At 35.0% G+C, this 25,308-nt stretch overlaps 1 protein-coding gene across 12 annotated transcripts in view; it reads right to left on the bottom strand.

The window, feature by feature from the left end:
• The window catches only part of TRDN (triadin), a 233,259-nt gene that overhangs the window by 13,664 nt on the left and 194,287 nt on the right, over nucleotides 1-25,308 (bottom strand). For 8 of the 12 annotated variants that reach the window (XM_058420014.1, XM_040058143.1, XM_058420016.1 and 5 more), the window contains 9 exons: nucleotides 24,521-24,568; nucleotides 19,971-20,015; nucleotides 19,246-19,263; nucleotides 17,525-17,572; nucleotides 16,629-16,649; nucleotides 12,565-12,591; nucleotides 11,487-11,522; nucleotides 11,238-11,282; nucleotides 10,287-10,322 (listed from right to left, as the gene is read on the bottom strand). In XM_058420014.1, the coding sequence (XP_058275997.1) occupies nucleotides 10,287-10,322; nucleotides 11,238-11,282; nucleotides 11,487-11,522; nucleotides 12,565-12,591; nucleotides 16,629-16,649; nucleotides 17,525-17,572; nucleotides 19,246-19,263; nucleotides 19,971-20,015; nucleotides 24,521-24,568 (324 nt within the window). Of the gene's footprint in view, nucleotides 1-7,482; nucleotides 7,776-10,286; nucleotides 10,323-11,237; nucleotides 11,283-11,486; nucleotides 11,523-12,564; nucleotides 12,592-16,628; nucleotides 16,650-17,524; nucleotides 17,573-19,245; nucleotides 19,264-19,970; nucleotides 20,016-24,520; nucleotides 24,569-25,308 lie in introns of those variants that run through there. The other 4 variants (XM_058420021.1, XM_058420013.1, XM_058420012.1 and 1 more) reach the window with 4 other exon arrangements.

Genomic DNA, 25,308 nt, shown 5'->3' with positions numbered 1-25,308 from the left:
CCTTTTTTTCCTGTCAGTCAACTTTGGCCCTGTTATGCAATATTTCAGTAACATTACAGTATGACAAAGTGACCAGACAAAGCACAGGGCAGATGAGGAAGCAAAATCATGTGCAATCTCTTATAAATATCAAAAAATTTTGCCTTCACACTTGCTAAAAAGAAGAAGGTAAATCTTCATGCTTAGTGGCATTGTGCAATTCACATTTAATTACATCTTATTTCTTCAACAGAAAATTTGAATGCTGGGGGCCACTTCAGGAGAACAAAAACTGTTCTCTTTACTTCACAACATGGCCCATAGATACCTGCTATTCAAAACAATGTTTGGTCAAAAATAAATTTATTTTCCAACTCCTTACTATTGATCATGCTGTACAGTCATACTACTATCATTCTCAGAAATTACAATACTTATTGGGAAGAAGAATGGGAAAAAGAAGAGGAGAAAACATTTATATGTTTATAAGAAATAAAAAATAAATACCTCTACCACTTCAAGTCAATTCTATATATCTAAAATCATCCTCTTCAAATGACATTTTTTGAGCATTGTATAGACAATGCACAGACAGGGAAAATAAAGCAATTATGCCATAAGGACTCTTCTTTTCCATCTTATATTGTGTCTTGAATAACAAAAGAAAATGAAGGCTGTTTGGAAAGTAGCTCTCAAAGCTACTTTCAAAGTGTCTCTGATGCAGTGCAATTAATTGCATATCTTTGCAAAGACTATCCAAGTTTTCATATCCATTTTATCAAGGAGACTGTCAGATAATAAGTTATCTAATGAAAAAGAGCTAAAGATGTTTGAGTAGCAGAATTAAATACTAGCAATAACATTGTTATTACAGCCATGAGAATTCAGATTCTCCTTAACAGCTCTTTTTCAGGCATTGTGGGAGTTCTCCAGCAAGGTCTGAAGAAGGTAAACTAGGTTTATTTTGTAATACATAATATGCCTTTTCTCACAAATAATGCCCAACAGTGAGAAAAAAACACCCAGAAGATTGCTCCAAATGAGTGTCTGTGGTCCCAATTTGTCCCCAAATTTTTGCTGAATATGCAGAAGAAATCAGCCTTTATCAGTGTTTCCATGTGGAAAAAAAATAGTATCAGTACAAAGTCAGTAGTACGTCTCTAATAACACTTACTATGCAAAATGACGAAAATTTATCAAATCAATAGCACTAGAAAAGCACTCTCATTATAGTTAATGTCATTAGAGGGAAAATACCACCACAGTAAATATATATAAGATTAAAGGAACAGAACTTGTTAAGAACAGTCATGATCTGTCACTTGTCAAAGTCTGTGCTCCTTTTGAAACATAATAACAAACCTCAATGATTGTGATATTTATCCTAAGAAAACCAATACTGCTATAGAAGGTGAAATTTATTATTTCTGTCTTTTAGCTTGTGTGATAGATTACATCTAAAAATCATTTAAGGAAAAAAGAAATCTGTATTTTGTTAACTGGCTCTTGTATTTTCTAGTAAGAAGGTTAAGAGGATAAATTAGCTGTATATTTATGGAATATTGTTACATTCCATGTTATGGTCACTGCACACAAACCACATAATTCTCCCATAAACGTGTGAATATCCCCAAAGTGACATTCCCCCAAAAGACATTAAAAAAATTCTTTTTGTTAGACAGTAAAACCATGCAAGATGTAACAGTGCAAGTATTATACATATAATATTGCACATATTACATATGTGGTAATGCAGACACTTCCAACAAAGCATAGCAATAATCAGAGCACACAGGCTTTACTATTTTGCTAGCATTGAGTTTTCAAAGGAGTCCAGTGCTGGCATGATTTGTCTTATTACTGAAACATAGGAGCAAATGGATGAATCATTCAAAAAAAAAAAAAAAAAAAAGATATATATATATAAAAGAGGGACCAGAAGTTATTGTTTTTTTTCACAGTGCAGTAGTGATTACAGGAGATTACAATGGTTTTGGTGGGCAGCAAAATCAAATTGGATTCTCTCACTACTGCTCAATAAACACTGACAGTGTCATGGTAGGACACACTGTGTGCTGGTCATGAAATTTAGGCGTGTTGACATGACATTGTCTCTGTCAACTTATTCCAATGTCTAGTACATTCAACTAATGCAATTTCAATGTATTGTGGGAAAATAATTGTTTCTAAATAACTGTCATTCACTTAAAGATTGGTTTAAGTTTTACATACAAACACATTTATGTACACCAGGAAGTATAAAACCAAAGGAGAAGGAATAAACAATCAGGGAACTTTTTATGTTAATAAGAATGGATATCAAGTTACTGGAAGTTAATACTATATATTTATTTCACTGTAAAGGCATGGGATAGAGAAAGGAGGGGAGGGGAGGAGGGGAGGGGAGAAGAGAAGGGAGGGAAACAGTATATGATAAGGCAGTTAAGCAGCTAATGAAAAGGAAGTTGGTGTTTGAATGATGCAAGTGATTTCTTCATTTCAGTTATCATTCTAACTGAAACCTTTATTAAATAAAGGTTTGGGGGGATTTATGTATTTTGTGTAGTATTTTGTTCACACACTTTTCTTCAATGAGAACTCTTTTGGGAAGAGCAAGACTTCTTTTATGACAGTAAATACTCAGTAAAGAGACAGTGTTGAACTGTCTGATAAACTTGAATTGCTGGCAAACCCTGGTAGAACCAAATTCACCCAGCTTAACAACAGGCACTGAAGGCACTACCTTCTAGATTTAGCTCTTGCCATATGACATAAAGCTGAGAGGCAATTCAGATTCTGAAGGGATGAGTAACCCATTGGAGAAGTTCCTCTCTGATTTACCGTGGAGCAAATATGCTCTTTTCTAAGTGCTTAAGATTAAAAAGATCAGATCTGTGCCTGTGTGCCACTTACAAAGAAAAATTGAGCTAAATTAGAATGTCTTCTTCACCCTCAATTTGCAGTTCCGGGAATAAGGAAAGGCAGGAAGAAACTTTACCAACTCAATAGGCTGTCTTCTTAAAATATTTCACAACATCTGCTGCCACTGATTAAAAAATTGTATCACATAATTAGGATTTTTCCACTGGATTTCACTGTACTGATGATAGTAGGGAAACATGAACTCACTCCAATATCAGGATGCCTGCTTTTAGCTGATAATTTTTTTTAAAACAAAACCTATGCTGATGAAAAAATATGACAGCAATTACTTCCCTAAAGCTGAAGAGGGATTTGTAGAAATGGCCATTTATCTGAAACAAAGATAAATAATCTCTGACTCAGAAAACTGCTGAAGAATTACATTTTGTATATAACTTTACTTCCACAAAGTATGTCATGGGAATACATAATATGTACTTTCTTTCTCTTCTCTTTCAATGTGATTTAAGAAGATATGCCAGTCAAACTAAAGGGCAAAATGAACATAACAATGTTCACTAAGATACTAGACATTTATATTTTGTTTGTGGCAAAATTGTTCAGAGACTCATACAGATATGTTTTTGCCTCATTTGTCTTGAAATAAATTTCATATATTTTTACAAGTGTTTGGAGGCATTTAGTTTCATTTTAGAGAAACGTTTTGACCCAGTTAAGGGGAAAAAAATGAACTCATTGTTCGAAAGGCATAAATAACCTTACTAATTGGATTCATTTTTCAAATTTAGGCAAAAGAGATTCTCTCTACTGTACCTAAACCAGTGTGCTAAATAATAATTTTTTTCATAGTCGTTTTTCTTTTCCCATAGGCTGTGACCCTTCTATATTTAGTTATGCCAATGTGTCCTGAATTTATAGAAAACATAGGTGTTTCTTTAATAATTTGCTAGACACATAAATTTTGGGATTGACATAAGAAGGAATCAGTTAATGAATTAATTGTAAAAAACCCCAGCTTTTGATTATCTTGTGCATTTTTAACTTTTTCTTACCCTCCAATTAAGGTTGGGTTTTTTTCCCCCCCAAATGTCATTTATTTCCAGGACCGCTCTCTATGAGTTTTCCCTTAGTGTATTCTCTGGTAGAACTTTTTTCATCTTCTTCTGGAATAGAAAACCACTCCAAGCTCATGGGGCACTTAATCAAGTGTATCAGGAGAGGTCTAATAATGTGTGTGGATCAAGACTTAGGGTGAACTTCAGACACTCAGAGCAAGATTTAGGTTAAGTACCAGTGTTCACATTTGAAGTCATGTTCATAAAACAGATCTTCAAGGACAACAGAAAATATCTCTCCACTGTAAACTGCAGAGCTCTCCAGATATTAAACTTAGTGCTGTGCATCTTCATGAACCACATGAGCCATCTCCATACATTACTAGGTGTGCCTGGGAGCGTAAAAATCAGTCTGCAATTATTTTACCGGGTGACCATTTTGAAGTATTTTACGTAAAGAGGTTTTTGAAACAGAAGCAAGCCTATCAAATAGAAGTCTTGTCTATTAACCTCCACTACCAATGACTCTTGTACTGATGGATCTGGAATTGTGCAAAATTGAGAGGAACAAGCAGCTTGCACTCCACCTACACTGTTTGGTAACTCAGAAGTCCTAGTGTTCTTCTGGAAAATACAATCCGTAAAGCTGAGGCTTTCCAGTTGAAGAGGACTTCAAAGGAGTGTCATCTTAACCCCTTAGAGACTACCCAATCACTACAAATGTATCTATCATTGTCTCGATCATTTTAAAAGCAAAGTACCTACAGCTGCATTTTGTCAAGGGCCTGATGAAGGTAGCTTGGTTGTACTCAAAACATGTCTGGCAGACAGGAATTGTTAATCATATTTCTGGATCCTAAGGAAGATTTTCTAGGAGCAGTGCACTACTCCAGCAGTTTGCCTGGTTTCAAAACCAGGGATGTAGGATACAAAGATTCTGTGCTTGCACAGTAATGTGCCTTATATTTGCATAAACCTTAAGCTGTATGGAACCTCTTTGACAGAATGTTCTGGACATCAGAATACTGTAAAACAATGTTTTGGCTCTGACCTTGTATTTTAAACAGGGATCTGATTGGCAAGGACTTAATCTGCTTGTTGATCTTGAGGATTTATCTCTTACAGATTTTAAATAAACCTATCAATAGAATCTGTAAAGCATATTCATGGCTGCGGCACAGCTCAGGTTTGCAAAATAATCAAAGATTCTCAATAGAGAATAATGTTCAAGTGTTATTGACATATAGCTAATATTTTTTTGTTTCACTAAATTGAATTTAGTTGTTAAAATAAACTGAATCATCCCTTTTATTTTCACTGTGTTGATAGCTGTGAAAACTTTTGATTGCCCTCTGGGGAGGTGGCCTTTGAAGTGATTCCAAATAACCCTTGTCATAATACAAAGAGGGTTGAGATTCAATCTCAGTGATTCCCAATTGTAAACAAATCTAGACAATAAATAAACTCAGGATGAGGTAATTAAATTACCAAATATAGCCAAAAGTAAAAAATATTAATTTAGAGCTAGGGATAGAGATGTTGAATAATATCCTGTAGAAGAAACAACATGATCCCGAAGTGCTTGTAGATTGTCACCGTGATTTTTTTTTTTTTTTTTAATTAAGCTAAAAGTTAAACCTTTGGGCATTTAAATAGAATCTCTGGGATTTATAATTTAAATTATAATGTCACTATGCTGGGGGGTTATTTATAAACTCATCATTAACATGAAACCCGATATTTTGCTCTCCTTTTGGTGAGTTTTTACAGATTTTTAGGTTCAAAACTTATTACGATTTATTAGAAATTTTCCAGGGACATATAATCCATTTCAGGACAGATCTTAAAGTTTCCATTTTACCTAGTTACAAAAATATGGCTGAAATTTCCCCCTAGGATGTCATTTCTACATGGAAACAATCAGCAAGATTAATTCAAAATAAATTAAGAAGAGATTAATTACTCCATGTAAAATGTTGTGTAGATGTTAATTCAGTATTAAAGTAGCCTCAGTACTGCCAATTTTGCAGTACGTTAAACTAAATTAAATCAAGGTCACCTTAGTTCTCAGTAAATGACCACTCCAGCATTTAGCATGGCTTAACTGTGCTCTTTAAATATATGCATCTTCTAAATGGGCAGTATTCTTCCACGTCTTCATTTAGACAAGTATTTGCCTAAGAGTCAGCTTCAGAATAATGGAATGACTAAAAACAAGTTGCATATATAGGCTTGGTCCTCACAATTCTGACCGACATGAAATGTTGAGACATCCCTGTATATCCACAGAATGGAGGATGTTCTACATGGACTCTCCTTGCAAGCAGCCTTAGTACAAGTTCATTCTGCTCTCATGCTGAGTTCTTGTACTGGTGTGCGATGAATGCCCCAGAAAATCTTAATGAGAATAACCTACACAGACGCAGGTCTTGTAAATAAATGAGAACCTATCTTTTACAAGAAAATCTGAAACTTCTCCAAGTGTGAGTTCCTTCTAATGATCTTCTAGCAAAGAGCAGACTTTCTTGTGCCCAGAAAACAGCAACATAAATATTAGTGATTATTGCTGAATTCTGGTGAGAAATGTCTAGTCAGTATAAATTTATGCAGCTGAATTTCTGGAAGAAACTTCTGAAAGGTCACCAGAACCATCATTCACCTGAGACACACAGACTGAGTAGCAAGAAAAGCAGAGAATATAGTATCTGCTATTCACCACCTGTCTATAGGTGAGAGCTTCCTGCACTGCAGATATGAAGTTCTTGCCTTCCCTTTTGACTATTGCACAATATTTTAAAAGTCTTTAAATTACTTCTATATTATAGAATATTACCAGTGTTTGTGCTTAATAAAACTGACAAAACTTGCTACATAAGAACAATAAAAAAGATCATATTTTATTCCAAAGTCTTCAAATGCTCCAGAACCAAGGAAAAATGAAGTCTCTTTCAAAATAATATTATGTGAGAAAAATCTCACACATTGTGCTGTTGACAAGTTTATCTTCCCTTAGCACTGATACAATCTCCTTCATAGTCTCCCAAATGGCTGCCATATCAAACCTCGCATCAAATAAAACTATCTGCTTTTTTTTTTTTTTTTTTTTTGGAAATCATCTTTGCTTTGGAAAATATATTACTAAACAGAAAGTGCAAAGTTTTAAAACAACCTCAGTAATACACCAATCCCCACACACTTATAAGACGTATAATGAATTCACCCCCTGCAGTTGTTGTTGTTGTTGAGGTTTTAATGTGGTGATTAATATGTGGCATTGAATATATATTGATAGTATGAGGAAATGATTGCTCTTTATGCTAGAAAATGTTTGAGAATCAGTATTGTATTTGAGAATCTCTATCATTGCAGAAGTTGATGAAAATCATCCATAAAAGTGCTTGCATAGTATGTTCATATAAGCAGTGTTCCAACTCTGCTTAATGTTAATTACAGTTTTCACAGAAGCACAAGTTCTTTAATTAAACAGTAGGTATAACAGTTCCCACATCAAAGAAAGTTTCACCCATGTCAAAGTTTCAAATGTCTAATAATGTGTGAGAGTAGATGCAAAAATTATGTAAGTCTATTTATGACACATCTATTTACAAAGAAGTTACCATGAGTGGTTTGGTTTCAGTTGACCTTGAAAATAATCCAAACTTTTCTCTAATTTAAAAAACAATGCATATAAGAATGGTATCAGTTTCATTAATTCTCACTTTTCGTCCGCTTGCAACACAGTCACTATTTCTCCCACATTTGCACACCTGTGGGCAGTAAAAAACCATCAACCCCTTCAGCTAACTATTTTATAAATGCAATATGCATTGGTTCCTGAGTTTTCATCCAAGAGAGCGGCTGGAAGGAAATTATAATAAATATAATCAACCTTTGATCCTTTTAGATTTTCTTTCTTTGATATTAGCCTTGAAACAAACTAGAACATACATAAGTGTACAGCTGTTCATACTAAGACTATGGGAGATAATCTTCACTAGAGAATTGAATTTGTACACTCCTTAAATTTCATTACAGGAGTCAAAAAACTGCTTATGTATGCTTTCAAATACATTTGTTATAAGATAGAAAATAAAAATGGAGTTCCCAGAATTCCTGGTTTTTGTTTTTTTTTTTTCCTGTTGGTAAATTTCAGTCGCTGTACAGGTGTCAACTTTGACATATAGGACAGGAAAAAGAAGAGGAAAGCATTTTAATTAAATGCTTGTAGATCTACAAGAGAGTGAGTGAAATTTAGTGTCTTCTGCCCATAATATGGTTATTTATGGAAGGTAAAATTCTTAAAATTCTCTTCAAATGTGGAGCATTCTAAAATTGCTGCTGTATTCAGCTTTTAAAATTGCATATTCTTCTCTATCTGATTGGTTTTTAATATCAGGGAAAGTTTGAAGGGTTCTGAGCAAAATCTAAGAACATGGGAATCTATTCAGCTTTTGAAGGCTGAATGAAGATTTAGTATTTAAAGTTTTAGATTAGCTCAGAATGTATAAATCCTTTTCTACTTCCATTTATCAGAAAAAAAAGAAAATTAGTATTCAGCACACTAGGAACAAAAACATTGGCTTCATCTGCATACAAAACAGGGAAGAGTTATCAAGTTCCAATTCAACTACACATGATTTGGGACCTGGTCTAAACTTTCAAATTCTCAATTTGAACAAATGCCTAAAAACAGCACCCATAAAAGAGTAACTTTGATGTTCTTCTGGAAACCTTTCATCCATTAGCTGAAAGCTTCCTATTCTTTGCAGTGGACATAGAATATTTTGAAAACACTTACATAGTAAGTTCTGTTTTCAAAGCCAGTTATGAGGGACTGATTTTGCACAGGGCTGCTTATGATCTGAGAAATATCCAGAAAGAATAATTGCCCAGTGATAATGTACAACTAAATTAGACAATTGTTATAATGAATGTAAATGAAAGCCACAGAAACACAGTTTTTGAATGATGTAAACTTTGTAGGAGGGCGGTGGGCAGGAGAAAGTCCAATGAGAGAAAATTTTTAGTACATTCTTGTTTTACACTATATTTGGGATTTGGATGCATAGGAGAATTCTTTTCTCTCAGGGCAAAATCTTTGGTTTAATGTACTGGTTATATATTATGATTAGCACTTCCTGATCTATAAAAATTCTGTGTTAATTAAATAACAATAATTATTTTACAGCATGGATTCTACCTTCTCTGTCAGTTGATAACATAATAATCAAGAAGAATTAAAGTCTATATCTGAATTCATATCTCTGCATTCCTGATTAAAGAAAATAAGATGAAAAAATCCAAGCTGTTCTTATGTAAATGCATTTGCCCTTATAAAACAAAGTGAATCATGTGGGCAAATACTTTCTTATAATACACACGGTAACAAATCCAAGTTTTATCTTAGCACATCATTTGTATTTTCTCTTTCTTGAAAACAGATTGTTCTGCACTTGTTTTATAGTTAGGTATAATTTTTATTATTCTATGATTTAAAGTTTCTACATATGGATAAACAGATATTTCTAAATAAGTAGATACATAAAAGTGCACATATATTGCACATTTTATATCATGGATGTAGGAATTTAAATTATACTGCTCACAGTAAAGAGGTAAAAAAAACATGTACCACAAAATAGTCTGGATGATTAGAAGTGAAAATACTTTCCTCAGTATGTTCAGAGTACAAAGTTGCATAAGGAGGAAACATATTCACATGTAGTTCATATTTTCTGTGTAAGCCAGGTAGACTTCAGGTGAGATTAAAGACTTTGATCCTTTTCTGCCGTGAAATAATGCAGCTCCACTGAAGTCATGGCTATTAATTTAATTTATACTAGTCAAGAATCTGGAACCTATATTTGCTTTTGCTCTAAACTAGTAGAAACGTGATTACACAATAGAGGGAGATTTTCTCCTGAGATGCCAATCTTTATTCACCATTTTTGCTGGAGTGGAGTTGGGGCAGACCGTAATGGGAGACCACATTTATTAATGTGAGAGAAAACAAATTGAACATGTTTCTCCCTATGTGACTTTATCATAGGAAAGATTTTCTATGAGGAGAAAATACTTGTTTTAAAAACTGCATTGCCAAAATAGTTACAGACCTCTTGTTTTATAAGATAATCAGATGAATATATGTTTAAAAATTTAGGAAAATTTCAGCAATTCAATCTTCACAGGAACAAGATTTATGGACTTGATTTGCCTGGCTTGTCTCACGTCTTGTCCCATAGACTTGAATTAGAAATGTGGAAATATTATAAGTGCAACCTCCCTTAAAAAACCCCTCACCCAAAACAAACCAAAAAAACCCAAACCACAACTTTCCCGAATCCTTTGCAATAAAGGAAAATCATGTACCTGATGTCAGGTTTTGATGTCGTGGATCTTCTTTTACTGGTGAGACACATTAAAAAAACATAGATAATAAATTAATCTACAGTTTCAGCTCAAAATACCAAAACAAATTTAAATAAGAAATATGTTTGTTTCTTGGAATCATCTCTCAGATAGGGATTTTTATAAACCAGATTTTTTTTAAGCCTGGCTCTCCTAGTAAATAATTTAAACAGGTAAATTTTCTGTCCAGTAAAAGCATATAAATGAACTGCTTCTAGACAGTAGTTTAGTGAACTTGCACCATTGTCGGTGTTATCATTTGAGGTGCAGGAATTCAATATACAAATTTTATGTGCAAGTCACTGCATTTAACCAATGTAGAGAAGATATTTATTACTTCAATCACTTGCTTAATAAAATACTGTCATTTATTGCCATTAATTATCTTTAGAAGTACAGCAGAAACCATTTCTCCGTTTGCATATTACCATGAGGAAACAATCGAGGCAGTGCTGTCTACAAGAGGTTACCCAGCATACGGGTGATCATGAAATCAGTCTGGTGTAGGAAAAAAATTGCTTCTCATTATCAGTGTGGTTATTTTGCATGAAGCTGCTGACCTAAGGCATCAGACAAGCAGTGGAAATGAACTTTGCACTCCCTGAGTAGGGAGCACAGGAGCAGACTGAGTGGGGACTGCTAATCCTCAGCTCCAGTGCTGGGGGCTGGACGGGTCACGGGGAGGGCACCGCTGCAGCCATTACATGCGCTGATGTAATCCTTGATACTTATATGCAAATGAGGCACCAGACATTCAATTACCAGAGATTTATGTACAATTTCATCATTTCGGCTTACTTGCATGTGTGTAGAAAGACTAAACCAGCTCCTCCTTCCAATCCCATAAAAGCCCCCAAACCTGAATATTTGCATTTTCATTGCTGTTTGCAGAGCTTTTCATCCCTTTATTACCTTTAGCTTTTTCTTCTTTCAGCGGTTTCTTCTCAGTTGTTTTTTCTACAAAGAAAAAGTAGCACAGTTAAAGTTTGGTAAACTGACTGTTGAATAGATTTTACCTAGAGTTTTCAAGTAAAATTCTTTGAGAATTAACACAGCTCTTTTAGGGATTGCCTCAAACAATAATACATGCAAATTTGCAATCTCATAATATCTTTATTGTGATCTTCTACATATATATGAACAAATGGAGTAAATTCCTACCTTCTTTTTCCTTGGTTGTCTTTGGTTTTTTTGTTGCTAGAAAGATTTGCAGAGAAATAACATTAAGCGACAGACATCAGAAAGACAGAGCTTTTACAACAAGTACATTTCACAAAGATACTCTCCCTGGTAATTTCCCCAGGAGAATTACTGTGGTTTCTCATGGCATGTTTACAGTGTCTGTAATATTGCAACTGTGCCTGCTACACTTAGTGGCAGGAGCAGTTCCGGGCTTTGTGTAGAGTTGTTAGATATTGTTTGAATATTGCTGGTCACAGAGCAGTTTAGAAATCTTGATAACGATTTTAGCATTTGAATTCTGTAATACCCTAACTACTGCCAGATTTACCTATGTTTTTGTTGCCAAAATATACTAGGGAGGGGTGTCTGCCCATTGTTTTCTTCTTACTCTCCCCTAGTGATCTCAAATATCTGAAATAAACAAACAAAAATTCCCAGGATATGGAGCTAGATGGTCCTTTAGAACTGTGATATTGACCATTCAAAAGTCCTGCAGCAGTAGACTGGGATTTATTCTATTGAGGGGTGTTTTTCCTAATCTACATTCACTTAGAGCATGTGCTGTTTCCTTTCCCACATCCTTTCTCCCCAGTTGCAAATGCATTTGGTTTGTGGCTACGTTTAACAAGACAGACTGAAATTAAGCGAAGTATATCACTTCAGGCACCTGAGCCCATTTCAGTATTCCCTGTTGACTACACCAGAAAAATAGCTGTCTGCCTTCAAATGGTTCATTTGCATTTTGCATCGCCCAACCAGTTGTAATAGTGCTTTCTTCAGTGTCCTCAGGTGCATGTGTCACCTGATTCACGCCATCTCTTTCAGTGAGGATCACCTGTGTCTAGCTCACCAAAACATGTTGCAGAAGGTGGACAGTGAAAATCACAAAATCAGATGAAAAGAAGAGCCTATGGCAGAGACCTGCGTAGTTGCAGTGCTGTCATTTCACTCAGGCTGCTTTGCATTGTCACTGTTCCTTTGCTGATGGGCAACATGCATTAATCAACACTGTCATTAGTTCTTTCCATGAGGCATATTAGAAAAATGTAATATTTACCTGATGTTGGGATTTCAGCTGTTGGCTCTCCAGAAACATAACCAGTAATGAAGAGAAAGGGGGTGAAGAAGGGAAGGGAAAGAACAAGAATTTCAGTACCATGTTTATTCAGGGCAAGCAAACATTTAAATAGATCTCTTTCATCTGCAACTTTTCTGCAGAGTATTAATTTACAAACAAATATGCCTCAACAATGGACGAGTATGTAAAATTTCACACTGAAAGCTAAGAGTCTCACTCTTTGAAGTACTATAATCCAGCATGCAATGATTCCTGCTAATGCAAACACTGTGCCAATCAAAGCTTTCCAGCAAGCAAATATTTAAATAGACTTATTTTTTAAATGTGCCTTCAAGGTTACAGCTGACTATGCTATTAAAAAAAAAAAAAAAAAAAAAAAAAATTCAGTTTAATTGTTACCTCTCTTTTCCTGTGGTCCACACTTCCCAACCAAAGACTGACACTGACCTTGAATAGCTGGCATTGACCCTTGTTTCTCCCACACTAGCTGTTTGATTTGCCTTTTAAGAATAAAATCTCTTGAGAGATTTTAACTATATATTTCCACACCACCTAGCACAAGAGAAGCATATATTCCTGTGCTATTATAATACCCAAAATAATTGATGAAAATTGGTCAGTCCAACGGATAGAAATTCTCTGGTGTAAATCATCATCATTCATTTTAAATCAAAGAAATTAATTACATTGTCATTGTGAATCCAATATATTTTTTACTCATCACTACTTCATTAGTCCCAGTTTTATGTAAGAATACAGTTTGAAAGAAAAAGAATGACCTTGCTACCCAAGCAAAACCTCTCTTCTTAGAATTTAGAGCAGGATGAAAAAGGAATAAGATCACAAAGCATTTAAGGGTTTTCCTTTGACTGAGTTACCTCTGTACTTTCTTCCTGCTGAGTTTTGGCTTCAGATGAACATGAACTCACACTAAGGTGAAAATGTTACAGTCAATGTTTTTTTCTCATCAGGAAGACTGAGCACTTAAGCATCATTTTCCCTAACACATCCCAGGAAACTTTCACTCAAGTCTTGGCAAGGAGACCTGTAAATGTCAGTGCTCAATTCTTAGGCACCACAGGCATTCAACAAAGGCCAGTTCTGCTGCTATTAAATGCTAGATGCTAAAGTCCTTTAATATTTACCTTTTTGTTTGTGATCTTGCTCATAGCTTCTGAAAAATGATACATTACTGCATTGTGACCCATGGAATAGTTAATATGCTTTTTTTCATTTTCAGAAGGAAAAAACTAAGATTTTTTTCTGAGGCACTAAATCTAGGAAAGGGTTTCATGATCTCACTTGTTAATTGAGGGAATGTCTCCCTGAGGAATCTGGATGGGTCCACTTTTTTGCATGTTACCCTAATTTAGGAGTAATTGATTTCCTTAGAGAGTCAGGTATGGGAAGACTGTTGACCTGAAGGGCAGTTGATTTTATTTTATTTATTTTGCATGTAATGTAAGGGCCATTCCCTCTTCTCAATGCATCAAAGAAGTTCCACTTACTCTGAGAACACTGGGAAAACTATTACCCCTATTATGGAGCTTTCATTATAAATCTAAGTGGGAGTATAATTTGCCAATTCTTAGGGTCTTTTTAAAATATCAGCCTACATGTTCTTCCTCTTGACTTCAAAATACAGTTTGGTATTCCTGCATGTGTAAGATCTGCCACCAGCTTTGTTTTCCGTTGAAGATAATGTCTCACAATTTGTGAGTCTTTGGCCGGTGTGCAGGGAGTAAATTCAGTTACATTATGCATTCATGTTTGATATATAGTAAATGGCTGTCAAAGACCCTCCTGCACCCTAAGACAGAAATAGTGAAAAATAAGATGATTTACTAATTGTCTTAAAGCTGAGTGAGTGTGGCTCTATGATGTATGGTTAGCCTGCCAGGTTAGATCATGGCAGCAAGTTACTACGATGAAATCATATGTGTCATTATTTTGGGTAGTTTTCAAACTCAGCCTTGTCTTTCTTTTTATAGCTGCATTCCCTAATGATCCAATTTCTTTACTAACTTAAACCACATTTGCTTTTACAGTAAAACTGAACAAGATACAGTGTGTGAATGAATTCAGCCCAGGATAAATATATTAATTTATTTTACATTCCCACTGGACCTGAAGTCCAAAATCAGTGGGTATTTTGTGCCCATTACTACATCTCATATGGAATTACACAACAGCTAAGTTCATGCTATAGTAAGTACACTCTACATCTGGCTAAGAAATACATGAAACAAAGTTATGTAGACATCTCTAAATAAAGAAGGCAGTGATCCAACTAAGTGTTCTCCTTTAAGTGGAGAAAATCAATTTAAAATAGATAGCTCTGGTGTTTAAAACCTTAAGCTAGATCTATTCAAGGATGATTTGCTCAAAAACGGGCAGTGTATAGAGAATTACTTTTGTAAATGACCATAGGTCTGCTTGTAGTTGTTCTGCCTTCTTTTTTTTTTTTTTTTTTTTTTTTTTTTTTTCATTTTTCTAAAGGCACTATTAACCTTTATAATCATTTCAAGCACCAGAATATAAGTTCAAGAATGTGGTACAAACTTCCTGCTGCAAAGGTCAAGGGAAAATATCCTGGCTATTCCTTATATTCACAATATACCAGGGTAATACATCTTTTGATAAAAAGGCATTGTAAACAGTGATTTTTGTGATGAAAGCATAAGGAACTAGTCACTTAAATCTGTGATGAGCCTCTAACAGTAGTGAGTGGCATCACTGGGTCTTTCAGATAAATCGCTGCAGAACATATAACATGTCAGTGAACAGATCCAGTAGAAACAATACCGAACAAAAATGAATAATAGAATTAAATAGAGCAAAATTTTCTTTAAATACTGGCAAAAATGAAAATAAGCCCATGGATAGCCTCATGGGAGGTAATAATTTTGCAATAATAACTCAAAAATGTAGCATTGCTATTCAGGGCTGAAGGAGAACCTTCAGTATAGGCACATTTCGGATGGCTTGTGTTCACACTTTCACTTTAAATCTGAGGTTCAGAGCAACACGGTTGTCCTGCAGTGTTTAAGAGCAGGTATTCATCCTCTCTAGCTTTAAGCACCTAGCACAAGTGACTGGTCTGGGAAGTTTAAATAAATAATTTTGCTTTGTCTTGTCATCAGCTTACTTTCCATCAGAATAACACATGGTTTAATCTTGACATGCCAGGCACAGCACCAAAGAGAAAAGACAGATCCTGTGCCAAAGAGGCAACAACTAATTCATCTGTGAAGGTCCATACTTCAGCATTTTCACAATTCAAAGCACGCAGTACAAACACTGTCCTTCTGACTCTTGTCTGACCATGCTTTGCAGTATGTAATGTGTAATGACTTGCCACAATAAGCATAGATCCCAGTCTTCATCTGTCAGAAAGCTTCCTTAAAAATGACCTTAGAAAGGACATTATCCCATGACTTCAGCGGAAATTTTTGCAACGTGATAAATTCTCCTTGAATCCACCTCAAAACTAATCTAAATTGGAAATAGTCCTTTCTTCTCTTTAATTTAGTGTTGCTTTTTTTTATTTTTTTAATTAAAGAAAGCTTTTATTGGAACAAGGCCAACAACGTGTTTAGTGAATTAATGTAAGTAATGATGCAAGTAATTTCCAAATGGTAAAAGAAGTAAGGAAAAGGTTGTCTAATTCAGTTATGCTACATGCTATTTTCTTTTTTTCAATAAACAACATATTTGCCTAAATATGAATTATACATCTACATTCATCTAAAACCACCAGAATATCAGTTTTGCTCCCAGTGTAATTTATGTTATTTTCTAGGGAGTAAAAATTGCAAACCGCTTCACAATATTACCTTATAATAATTCACAATATTACATTATAAATGTGCTTGATTTTGTTGTGTTTGGCTGTTAGTAAGCAGACAGAATACAAGAGTATCTGTAGTATAAGCAAGAAAATAGCATTATATAACATGAAAAAATTGCAAAAAATGCAAACTGAGAGAGCATGCATCTGAAAAGAAGGTTTATATTCATAAGAAATAAGTCATTGCACATACTTGCAATGATTTTCGGTTTGACTGGGAAGTAAAAAGAGGAAATAAAAATAGTCAAAAAAGTCAGGTTCAGCATAATATTGTTATGACAAAGCATGGTTTTATTTGTTCTATGTTTCTGCATATCAGAACATATTTTTTACTGATCTCACAGTAATTAATAATAATCTAATAATGAATGTTAATAGTAGGGGTATTCTCATTTACAGACCGTAATTGTTTTTCTAGCGTTAAGGATGACTAATATTAATGGTAAAAGTTCTAATTCTTCACTTATTTCCTTTCATGAAGAAGCATGGAGCAGACATTTTTTAAACTCTTGATGGTAGTCCACAGTGAAACTGAACAATTCTCCTTCCTATACCAGCATGAATTTTGCTCTGTCTCGTACAAGCGAGACTGTGCATGAGGTATATCAGAGACATTTACCACAGATGATGGATAGTGCCAGATCATGATCTGAGTAATATATCATATGATAACTGAAATGGGTGAAAATTAAAGTATTGCTCATCCTGGGAGGCTAACTCTTTTGTGAAGTCCAAATAAAAGGAAGATCCCCCCAAATAATTAGCAAGGTGGATCCATTTAAAATAAGCAGTTTCAGAAAGCAGTTCAAATTCTTCTTTGCTGACACATGCCTTTGACATCAATGGAATTAAAGAAGAAGAAACTTGACCTTTGATATATACATATATCTATGTCTTAAAATGACAACCAGCATTACAAGTACATACTGTGCTATTTAGTTAGCGATGCGGCCTGTCAGGATCATTCTATACATCAAAATAGATCACAGGGCCACGATTTTGACATTTGTCATATGCAATTGTATTTCACTATTTCTTTAAATAACATTTTCAAAATAAATATCCAAAATAAAATGCAGGAGTACTTACCTGGTTTTGTAAGGGGAACATCTTTTTCATGTCTGACGATTTCATGCTCTAGACAAAAAACAACAGCATAACAAAATTCCCATAATGTTTCTAGGTTACATTTTGTGCTGGTTTGTTTTTTTTTGTTTTGGTTTTTTTTTTTTTTTTTTTTTTTTTTTTTTTTTTTTTTTTTTTTTTTAGGAAGAAGAATTGCATATATGTTTTTCAGGATTAAACATTTCCTTTATCTTGTTTCATGCTGTTATTTTGAAAAAAACAAAAACACTGCAGATGAATGGTTATTAAAAGATTATCTGCTGAGGGATCTGCTACAAAACCAAGTCCATTAGTACTGCACGTAGCTTCGCAACTATAGCTACTATTAATGCTACTAAGAGTCATGCAAGGGACAAGTAAGTTAGTAGGGTCTTCTATATTTTCTTCAATGCAATTTTTATCTATTTTCAATTTTTATTATTGAAAGGAAAACACAGAGTAAGCTCAGCAACCATTCACTCATCCTTTGTTCTTGATTCAGATATACTTGAGCGTAATCCCCAAAGTATTGGTCACATACATATGAATAAATTATATTTAAGTGTGGAATATGCATCTCATCTCCACATGCCTGCTTCCCTAGCCCTACTCCCATTCTTCTGCATCATAATTATTACTGAAAAAAAAAAAAATGTTGCTGGAAATAGAAAAGTTGAAGAAGTTTTTTTTCTTTTCAACTAGGTCTAGCAAAAAAAAGTCAGACTTAGAAAAAACCCACCCCACTGATCTCATAGCACTGCAGCAACTATGCAATTGAAGCTGGGGCCAAAATATATTTTAAGGATGAATAATCAATGGACAGCTCTGCTGGCCTTGTTTCCAGGTAATGTCTCCTACAGTTTAAGGACTGTACATTCCTTTCCTTTTGAGAAATGAGGACTCAAAAGCATATTGTAAAGTACTGAAAATGTGAATGGCCTATGAAAAAAGGGCAATATGCCTCAGCCTTTCTGCTACTCAGATGAATAATTGAACTTCTAGTAACTGTGATTTCAGGTGGAGAAACAAGCTGAGAAATGCTGAGATGAAAACATCATACAAATTTTCAAATGGGAAACACTTTTATGAAACATGAATGAAAAATTGGTTCAGTGAAGAGTGATTCATTTCCCATATCTGGACTTTCTTTGATCATTAAATTATTTGGGGAATTAATTGACAGTTTTAAATATTATTATTGCAGTTTAATCTGCATTCTGAAGGTGTGGAAGGTATAGAAAATCAACCGCAGGCTGTGTGATAAATTAAGATATGGACTCTTGAGTCCTTTTGAACTGAGAAGAATTCAGGGTGCAGTTATATTAAATTAATTTCTATTTTCCTTTTTTTAACTTAGCAGGAGCATTTATTCAACTCAGGTAATTTTTAATAGTGATTTTTAAAAGATTTGTAACTCCTATAAGAATTTTTGTTGTTGGAACTTTTGATATGGGAAGGCTAGAATGAATTCACTCCTGCACTGAAGCAATTGATTGTACCAGATGGACTTTTAAATAGCAGAGACACGACAGTATGTTAAATGAAAGGAATAGAAGACATGGTGATACAGACACTATAATTTTAAGTAAAACTAGAAATTGCCAAGGGCGTGTTTCCTTATGTAAAAGTAAAAAAAAAAAAAAAAAAAGACACACATATCCAAAAATTTTACGTGAATATTTCTGATTAAGGTAAGAATCACATACTTGTTGGCTTTGCCTGGGCTACAGAAGACAAAAGAGGTTAAATTTTAAAGGTTAGATACAGAAAGAAGAGAAAATATAGTCTTTTTCCCCCCTTTAATTTTAATATTCAAGCATTTTATTGGAGTCAGTTCTTACTTTTCTTAGCATCCCCTACTTGTGCAAGGATGCACAGCATTCGAATCCCTAAAGTTTAGGCAGTTTTGTATCGACTGCCAGTGATGATGAGAATGATATAATTCCTTGGATGACTCTTCACAGCTTCTAGAACACTCATTATATATTTGATTTTTTTTTCCCTGTCAGTATTACATTAAAAAAATTACAAGGTCTTCATCACAGATAAGACCCAAAGATTTAGAGTTTAGTCCCAAAAACATTTTCTCCATAAAACTAATCCAAAATCCTAATCCATCCGGTAATTTATCCTGATATTTGGGATCCTTTCAGAGGTCTAATTTACAGCTACACCTCATTTCATTAGCCCAGCTCTGGCTAATGAGAGGTTGGAACAAGCAGCTAAGGAGCTGAAAGGTCTCCACCTGCCTTCATCATTGGAAAGAGAATTCTTAATAGAACAGAAGCTGCAACTGACACTCTGCTGGTTTTGATTTATTATTTTAAAATACTGTAAAAAATATTGCAATGCAAATGAGTAGATGAGTGCTGAATAATGTTTGATGCCCCCATCTCCCTCCATAAATCAGGAGAGAATCACTTATTCTTACCTGACTTCTCAGTGGGAGTTGTCTTTTGCTGTTTCATTTTCTCCTCTGTATTGTGAAAGCAGCATTAAAATCACAATGTGTTAGTACAGGTTCATATAATTGGAAAAATATTTTTATAGGTGATACTATTCATGTGGTTCACAATAACAAAATAAATGCATGTCTTCAGCATCGCTATCCCATTATAGCACTGTAAAACAGCATGCAGGCATTATGAGTTCTGACTGCATGATGAGATCATACTCATGGAAAAAGTAAATTACTGAGCCTAATGTCTCAGCTGCCAGAAAACAGCCACATACCCTTCAACATCTTTCCACTTAGGTGGAAACCATCCTATTCCTGCATCCATTTCTCCTCTGCCAACAGCATCTTCCCGAGTGTCTAAGTCCAACAGTTTGGGATTTAACAACGTTAAGAACTTCTGTTTAGATACTGCCTAACCACAAACATAGGTGAAGGTATCCACCTGCGTCCACACTCCAAAGATGGAAGAGGTATGGAGGCACCCAAGCACGTAGTAGCTCACAGAGGGACGCAGTGGACACTCTGAATGCCAGTCCATACCACCTGCTACTGGACAAGCCTACCCTGACCTAGCTGGACATATCACAGGACCTTGGAGCAGCCTTCAACTTCTGCTAGTCTCACGGAAAAAGTTCCCCAAGCCCACATGCTCTTGAGCTGCCTGTGGATTTGCCCAGTAGAATTCTCAGATGATGTGGACTCATGTCAACATCAGCCACCAGACCTGAACTTCCTCTTCTCCAAGCAAGTTGGTGGGACTACACTTTCTAATCAAGTGGGTTTGTTTTACCTTCACAATATCCCAGTCATGTGGAAACTGGGATGTTTATGTTTAGATTTCTACCCTGCCTGGTTTGGTTGATTTTAAATTCACCCTACCTCATCCTTTTATAGCTCTACTCCATTTTATGTCTTTTTCCATGATTGAATTCAAGCCCCTCTCCTAACCTCTACCTTTCAACAATCACATACATTATTAAATTTTTCTTAAATCTGCTTGAGACACGTTCAGACTATATTTGCTGTTCCTCTTGTTGAAAGCAGTTTGCAGCCACCTGCCTCTGGCCCCTTCTTTTCCACTAAGACCTCTGGAAGGCATCAGATAGGAGATGACAATGACTGGATGGAGATCAAATTGGGCAGATATGTCTTATCTCCCTCACTTGCTTGTTTGGTCTATTTCTGGAAAAAAACAGTACTGATGTGGTCAAATATATGGAGGGATAAACCTCTATGGTTACTGATATTTTCTATTATTTGGAAATTAAATATAGCTCTGCATTGTTATGCTTTTCATATGTTTTTTGGTATATGACAATTTAATTTCTCTTAATTTTTATTAAGTTGGGGACATTTTTATCCTCCTTACTCAACTATCTCTTCTTTGTGTTTTGAATATCTGTGGAGCTAGAAGTGTTTTATAGCACAACCAGCAGCTTGAAGACGCAACTTATTGAGAAAAACAGTCTTTTTTCTGCTCTTAGAGGAGCTTTAATATGTAACAGTGCATTTTACTAATTTAGATTGGGATACTAAACTTTCTATGTACTAACACAGAAGAAAACCCAGTTTGCTGACTTTAAACAAAGGCCCTGTAATATGCATGGGTTTAATAACAAGTAAAAATCAAAAAACTTATCTTTCTTTTGATTTTATCCAAATATCCAAAAGGATATTTGGATACACACTTTTGAACACCAAATAAGATATTTTTCCTTTCCTAATTCTGTTGAGATTGTACAGCAATATTTGCTTTATAACTCTGGGATGATAAGTCTGTGAGGAAATAAGTGAGGAAATAAGATTGTGAGTTGATGGCATATCTGATTCATTTGAAAGTAGGGACAGTGTTTCTTCTCAGAATGAATTTAATCTTGAAAATTGGACAGGGCTGTGGATTTACATTCATCTGGGCATGAACACAGTAATTCTCTGGTATTCATTCACCTACTTATTCTGCAACCTAACCACACAGCAAATATTGGTCTGCTGATTCCACTGGAGAGCACCCTAATGTATTCACTGGCAGAATTACAGGTGGTGGCTGCTCAGCTTTTTCTCTCAGTTTCTAGCCACTGGTTGTAGCCAGAAAGGAAACTGAAGGAGTAGAATATCCAGACTTAAGGAGAACAATCTCTATAAGGGAATACACTTCAAGACATGAGGAAGCTTCATAAAATTCTTCACTACATTCAGTATGAAGAGAAGCAGAAAAAAACATATGATGATGGGGATAATACATATTATTTTGACAAGAACAGAAATCATAGTTTTAAATTTTCATGTATTTTTTGTTTACTAAATCATGAGGAGTCTTGCAAATAAAAAAGTTAAACAATTTTAAGGACTTCATAAAGCTATAAAGAATAATAATAATAATGAAATGTATATTTATAAAAAATTCTGATTTTGAGTTAGCCCAATGTTTAAGGTTCTGAAATCTTTCATTGAAGAGAATTTATTTGCTCTGCAAGGCTCCGGTTTTGCAGCACTTCAAGCATTAATATTAATTTTTTCCCTGATGTACCTAATTTAAATGGAAAAAATAAGGCTGCAAACATTTCTCTGTGTATTGCAGGTAGTTTCAGGAGAATTACATCAGGAATGAATCCCCTTTCTTTACTTGCTTTCACTGACATGCACAAAACATTTTATTTAAATTCTTCCCAACGGTATCAATATGTTTTCTGAAATTCTGTAGCATTTCAGTTGTGTGATACTTCTAAATCTGATGACAGGAGGCATAGGAAAAATGGTTTGAAGCTGCACTGAATCAAGGTGAAAAAGGAGGCCACAGTTTTGTACAGAACGAATCTTTTATAATTCAAGCTGCTAACTCAAGAGCACTCATTGGCTCACAGCAGGCAGAAGTGCTATTACCACCACTGCCTGCAGTTTAATACTTCCAGTCATCAAGTGAAACTCAAAATAGCCATTGTTCTCCAAAGCAACCATTAATCACCTGAGAATAGAGATTTTTTGCTAAAGGGAATTTAGCATTTTCCTTTTTTTTTTTTTTTTTTTTTTTTTTCCTTCAAGCACTAAAATTCCAAGAGCCTGGAATGTACTAATGTATTGTATTATGCTAGAGTAAAATCCTCATCAGCCTAATATGCTGGTTTGTGACACAGTGCTCCGATGTTTGAAAATGCCTTACCAAGGAAATTTATTTTCCTGTTGCAATGTGGATGAGATTGGGCCAATTGTGCAGCAGGACTGCTTTCATTTAGCAGGAGAGGTGTGTGGTCATGCCACCCATCCAAGCAACCCACTTTCTGGCCACCACTGTGGCTACCAAGCTTGGCTTCCTTGCTAGGACATTCCTGCCTTGGCTGAGCTCACCTAATGCCTGAAGCATTCTGCCAGCTGTTAATACACAAAAAGTGATCAATGAGTTAAATAAAAAGCTTGGCATATGCGTCTTAGAAAGAAGAAGAGAGGATTATTATTTCCCTATTGACTCAAAACCAATACATCTTCACTAAATCAGATCCTCAAGGCTTCCAAAATGTCTATGAAAATACAAGGTAGAATAGTGTACATTAGAAAAATGAATGAGAAAATAATAAATACATAGGAGATACTGATTTTTTTTTTTAAGTAGGAAAAAAAAGTAATGAAATAAAGCCTGTTTGCATATCATTGAACACATAAGGTTTAAATGGTTTGTTTAATCACTTATTCATGAGCACTTAGTTTCAATGTCAAGTTCAAACAGCAGCACTGCCGGCAAAGAACAATGGGATATGGATACTTGCTTTCCAGTCCCCACTGCTTCCGGAGCGGGGACAGGAAAACTACTCAGGAATGATGTAAGCTGAACATCAGTAGCTGAGTTTTCTGTGAGGTTACCCTCTTAGTCTTTTTAATTCACGCCAGACCCAACCGTAGATCCTTGAGTGCCTTCCTCCTCAAAAAACAGGTTTAGGACAGAGCCCTGGTTTGAAAGGGCGCTGTCCTTTCAAACAGGCTCTGTCCTTTGGCCTGCTCACTGCAGCCAGTTATTACTTCTAGTTTACCTGAGTGCACAGTCAGTCCAGGATTAGTATTGCTATTTTCATTTAGCTCCTGTTACTTTTGAGTTTCAGGAACTGGAGGCTGACACTACTGCTGAGTATGTACTCTATGAGATTGTAGTTTCTCCTTTTTGGGGGGGACCACACTCACTTAATGTAATAACTAATTTACTGAAGAGGTTGAGAGGGGTTAATTCCCAGTACACCTCTTTGATGTAGTGCAGGGCATTAAAGCACTTCTTCCTCACACTCTGGAAAATGGGTTTTGCTAATTCTTTTTATTACACCAGTGAGAAAAGTCACAGGAACAGTCAAAAATTGTGACAGCTGGATCCTTTTAGTTAAATTTCACTCCCATTTTTGTTCCTCTCCAAGACACTGAAAAAAACTAATGGCACAAAGCAAAACACTTGTGTCTACCTCAAGGAACTCTCCAAGTTTTTCAGGCCACACAAATCCTTATTAAGTGGAGCTGGGTGTAGGTGGAGGTTACTATACCAAACCTACCTGGCTTGGTCTGAGAGACAGCTCTTTCACGTTTAACACGTTCATGCTCTGAAAATAAGAACCCCTATATTAGAAGGCTTTTGGAAGATTTTAAAAATAAAAGATTCTCATGATAGTTTTAAAAGATGGCTTTGCATTACAGATTCCCACTAGACTTGAGAAGAATTTTTTGACAGCTATATTTCTCAAGAAATTATGTTTAACAAATTTTTCCCTATAAACTAAAAAAATGAAAAGCATTTTTAAAAATTTTAATGTTGTTTAGTTATTTTCTGTGTATTTTTAGAAATATCATAGAATTTTTAAAATTATTAATAACTTCTAATACTAATTGTGATTGATATCACTGATCTGTATAGAAAATTTCTCCTTGATGTTTAATATAGAAATGATGGCAATTTTTATTACAACAGAAATTGGGTTTTGTACAGAATGAAAAATAAATGTTCAGTATCTTGCATAAATAAAAAGAAAAAAAGCTTTCCATGTTTCTCTGTGTCCTGGATTTGGCTGAGCTAGAGCTAATTTTCTTCATGTAAGTTAATACAGGGATCCCATAAATATAATGTGAAGCACTAACAATAATGGATATTAGTCTGTATTATAATACGATGTGTGCGCAATTTTGTGTTATTTAAAAACGGTGCACTATTCAAATCCCAACATTATGAAACAGATAACAATTCAGGGGAAATATATTTAATTCAGACTTGTAGCTCTGATGTCTAAGCTTGAGGCAGGTGAGCATTGCAGCATACCAAGAAATAAGTCTCTAAAATGAGCCAGAG

This window comes from Hirundo rustica, chromosome 3, assembly GCF_015227805.2.
Source record: "Hirundo rustica isolate bHirRus1 chromosome 3, bHirRus1.pri.v3, whole genome shotgun sequence".
NCBI lineage: Eukaryota > Metazoa > Chordata > Aves > Passeriformes > Hirundinidae > Hirundo > Hirundo rustica.
Note: the sequence above shows the minus strand (reverse complement) of the source record. Positions and strands in the feature narration are given on the sequence as shown.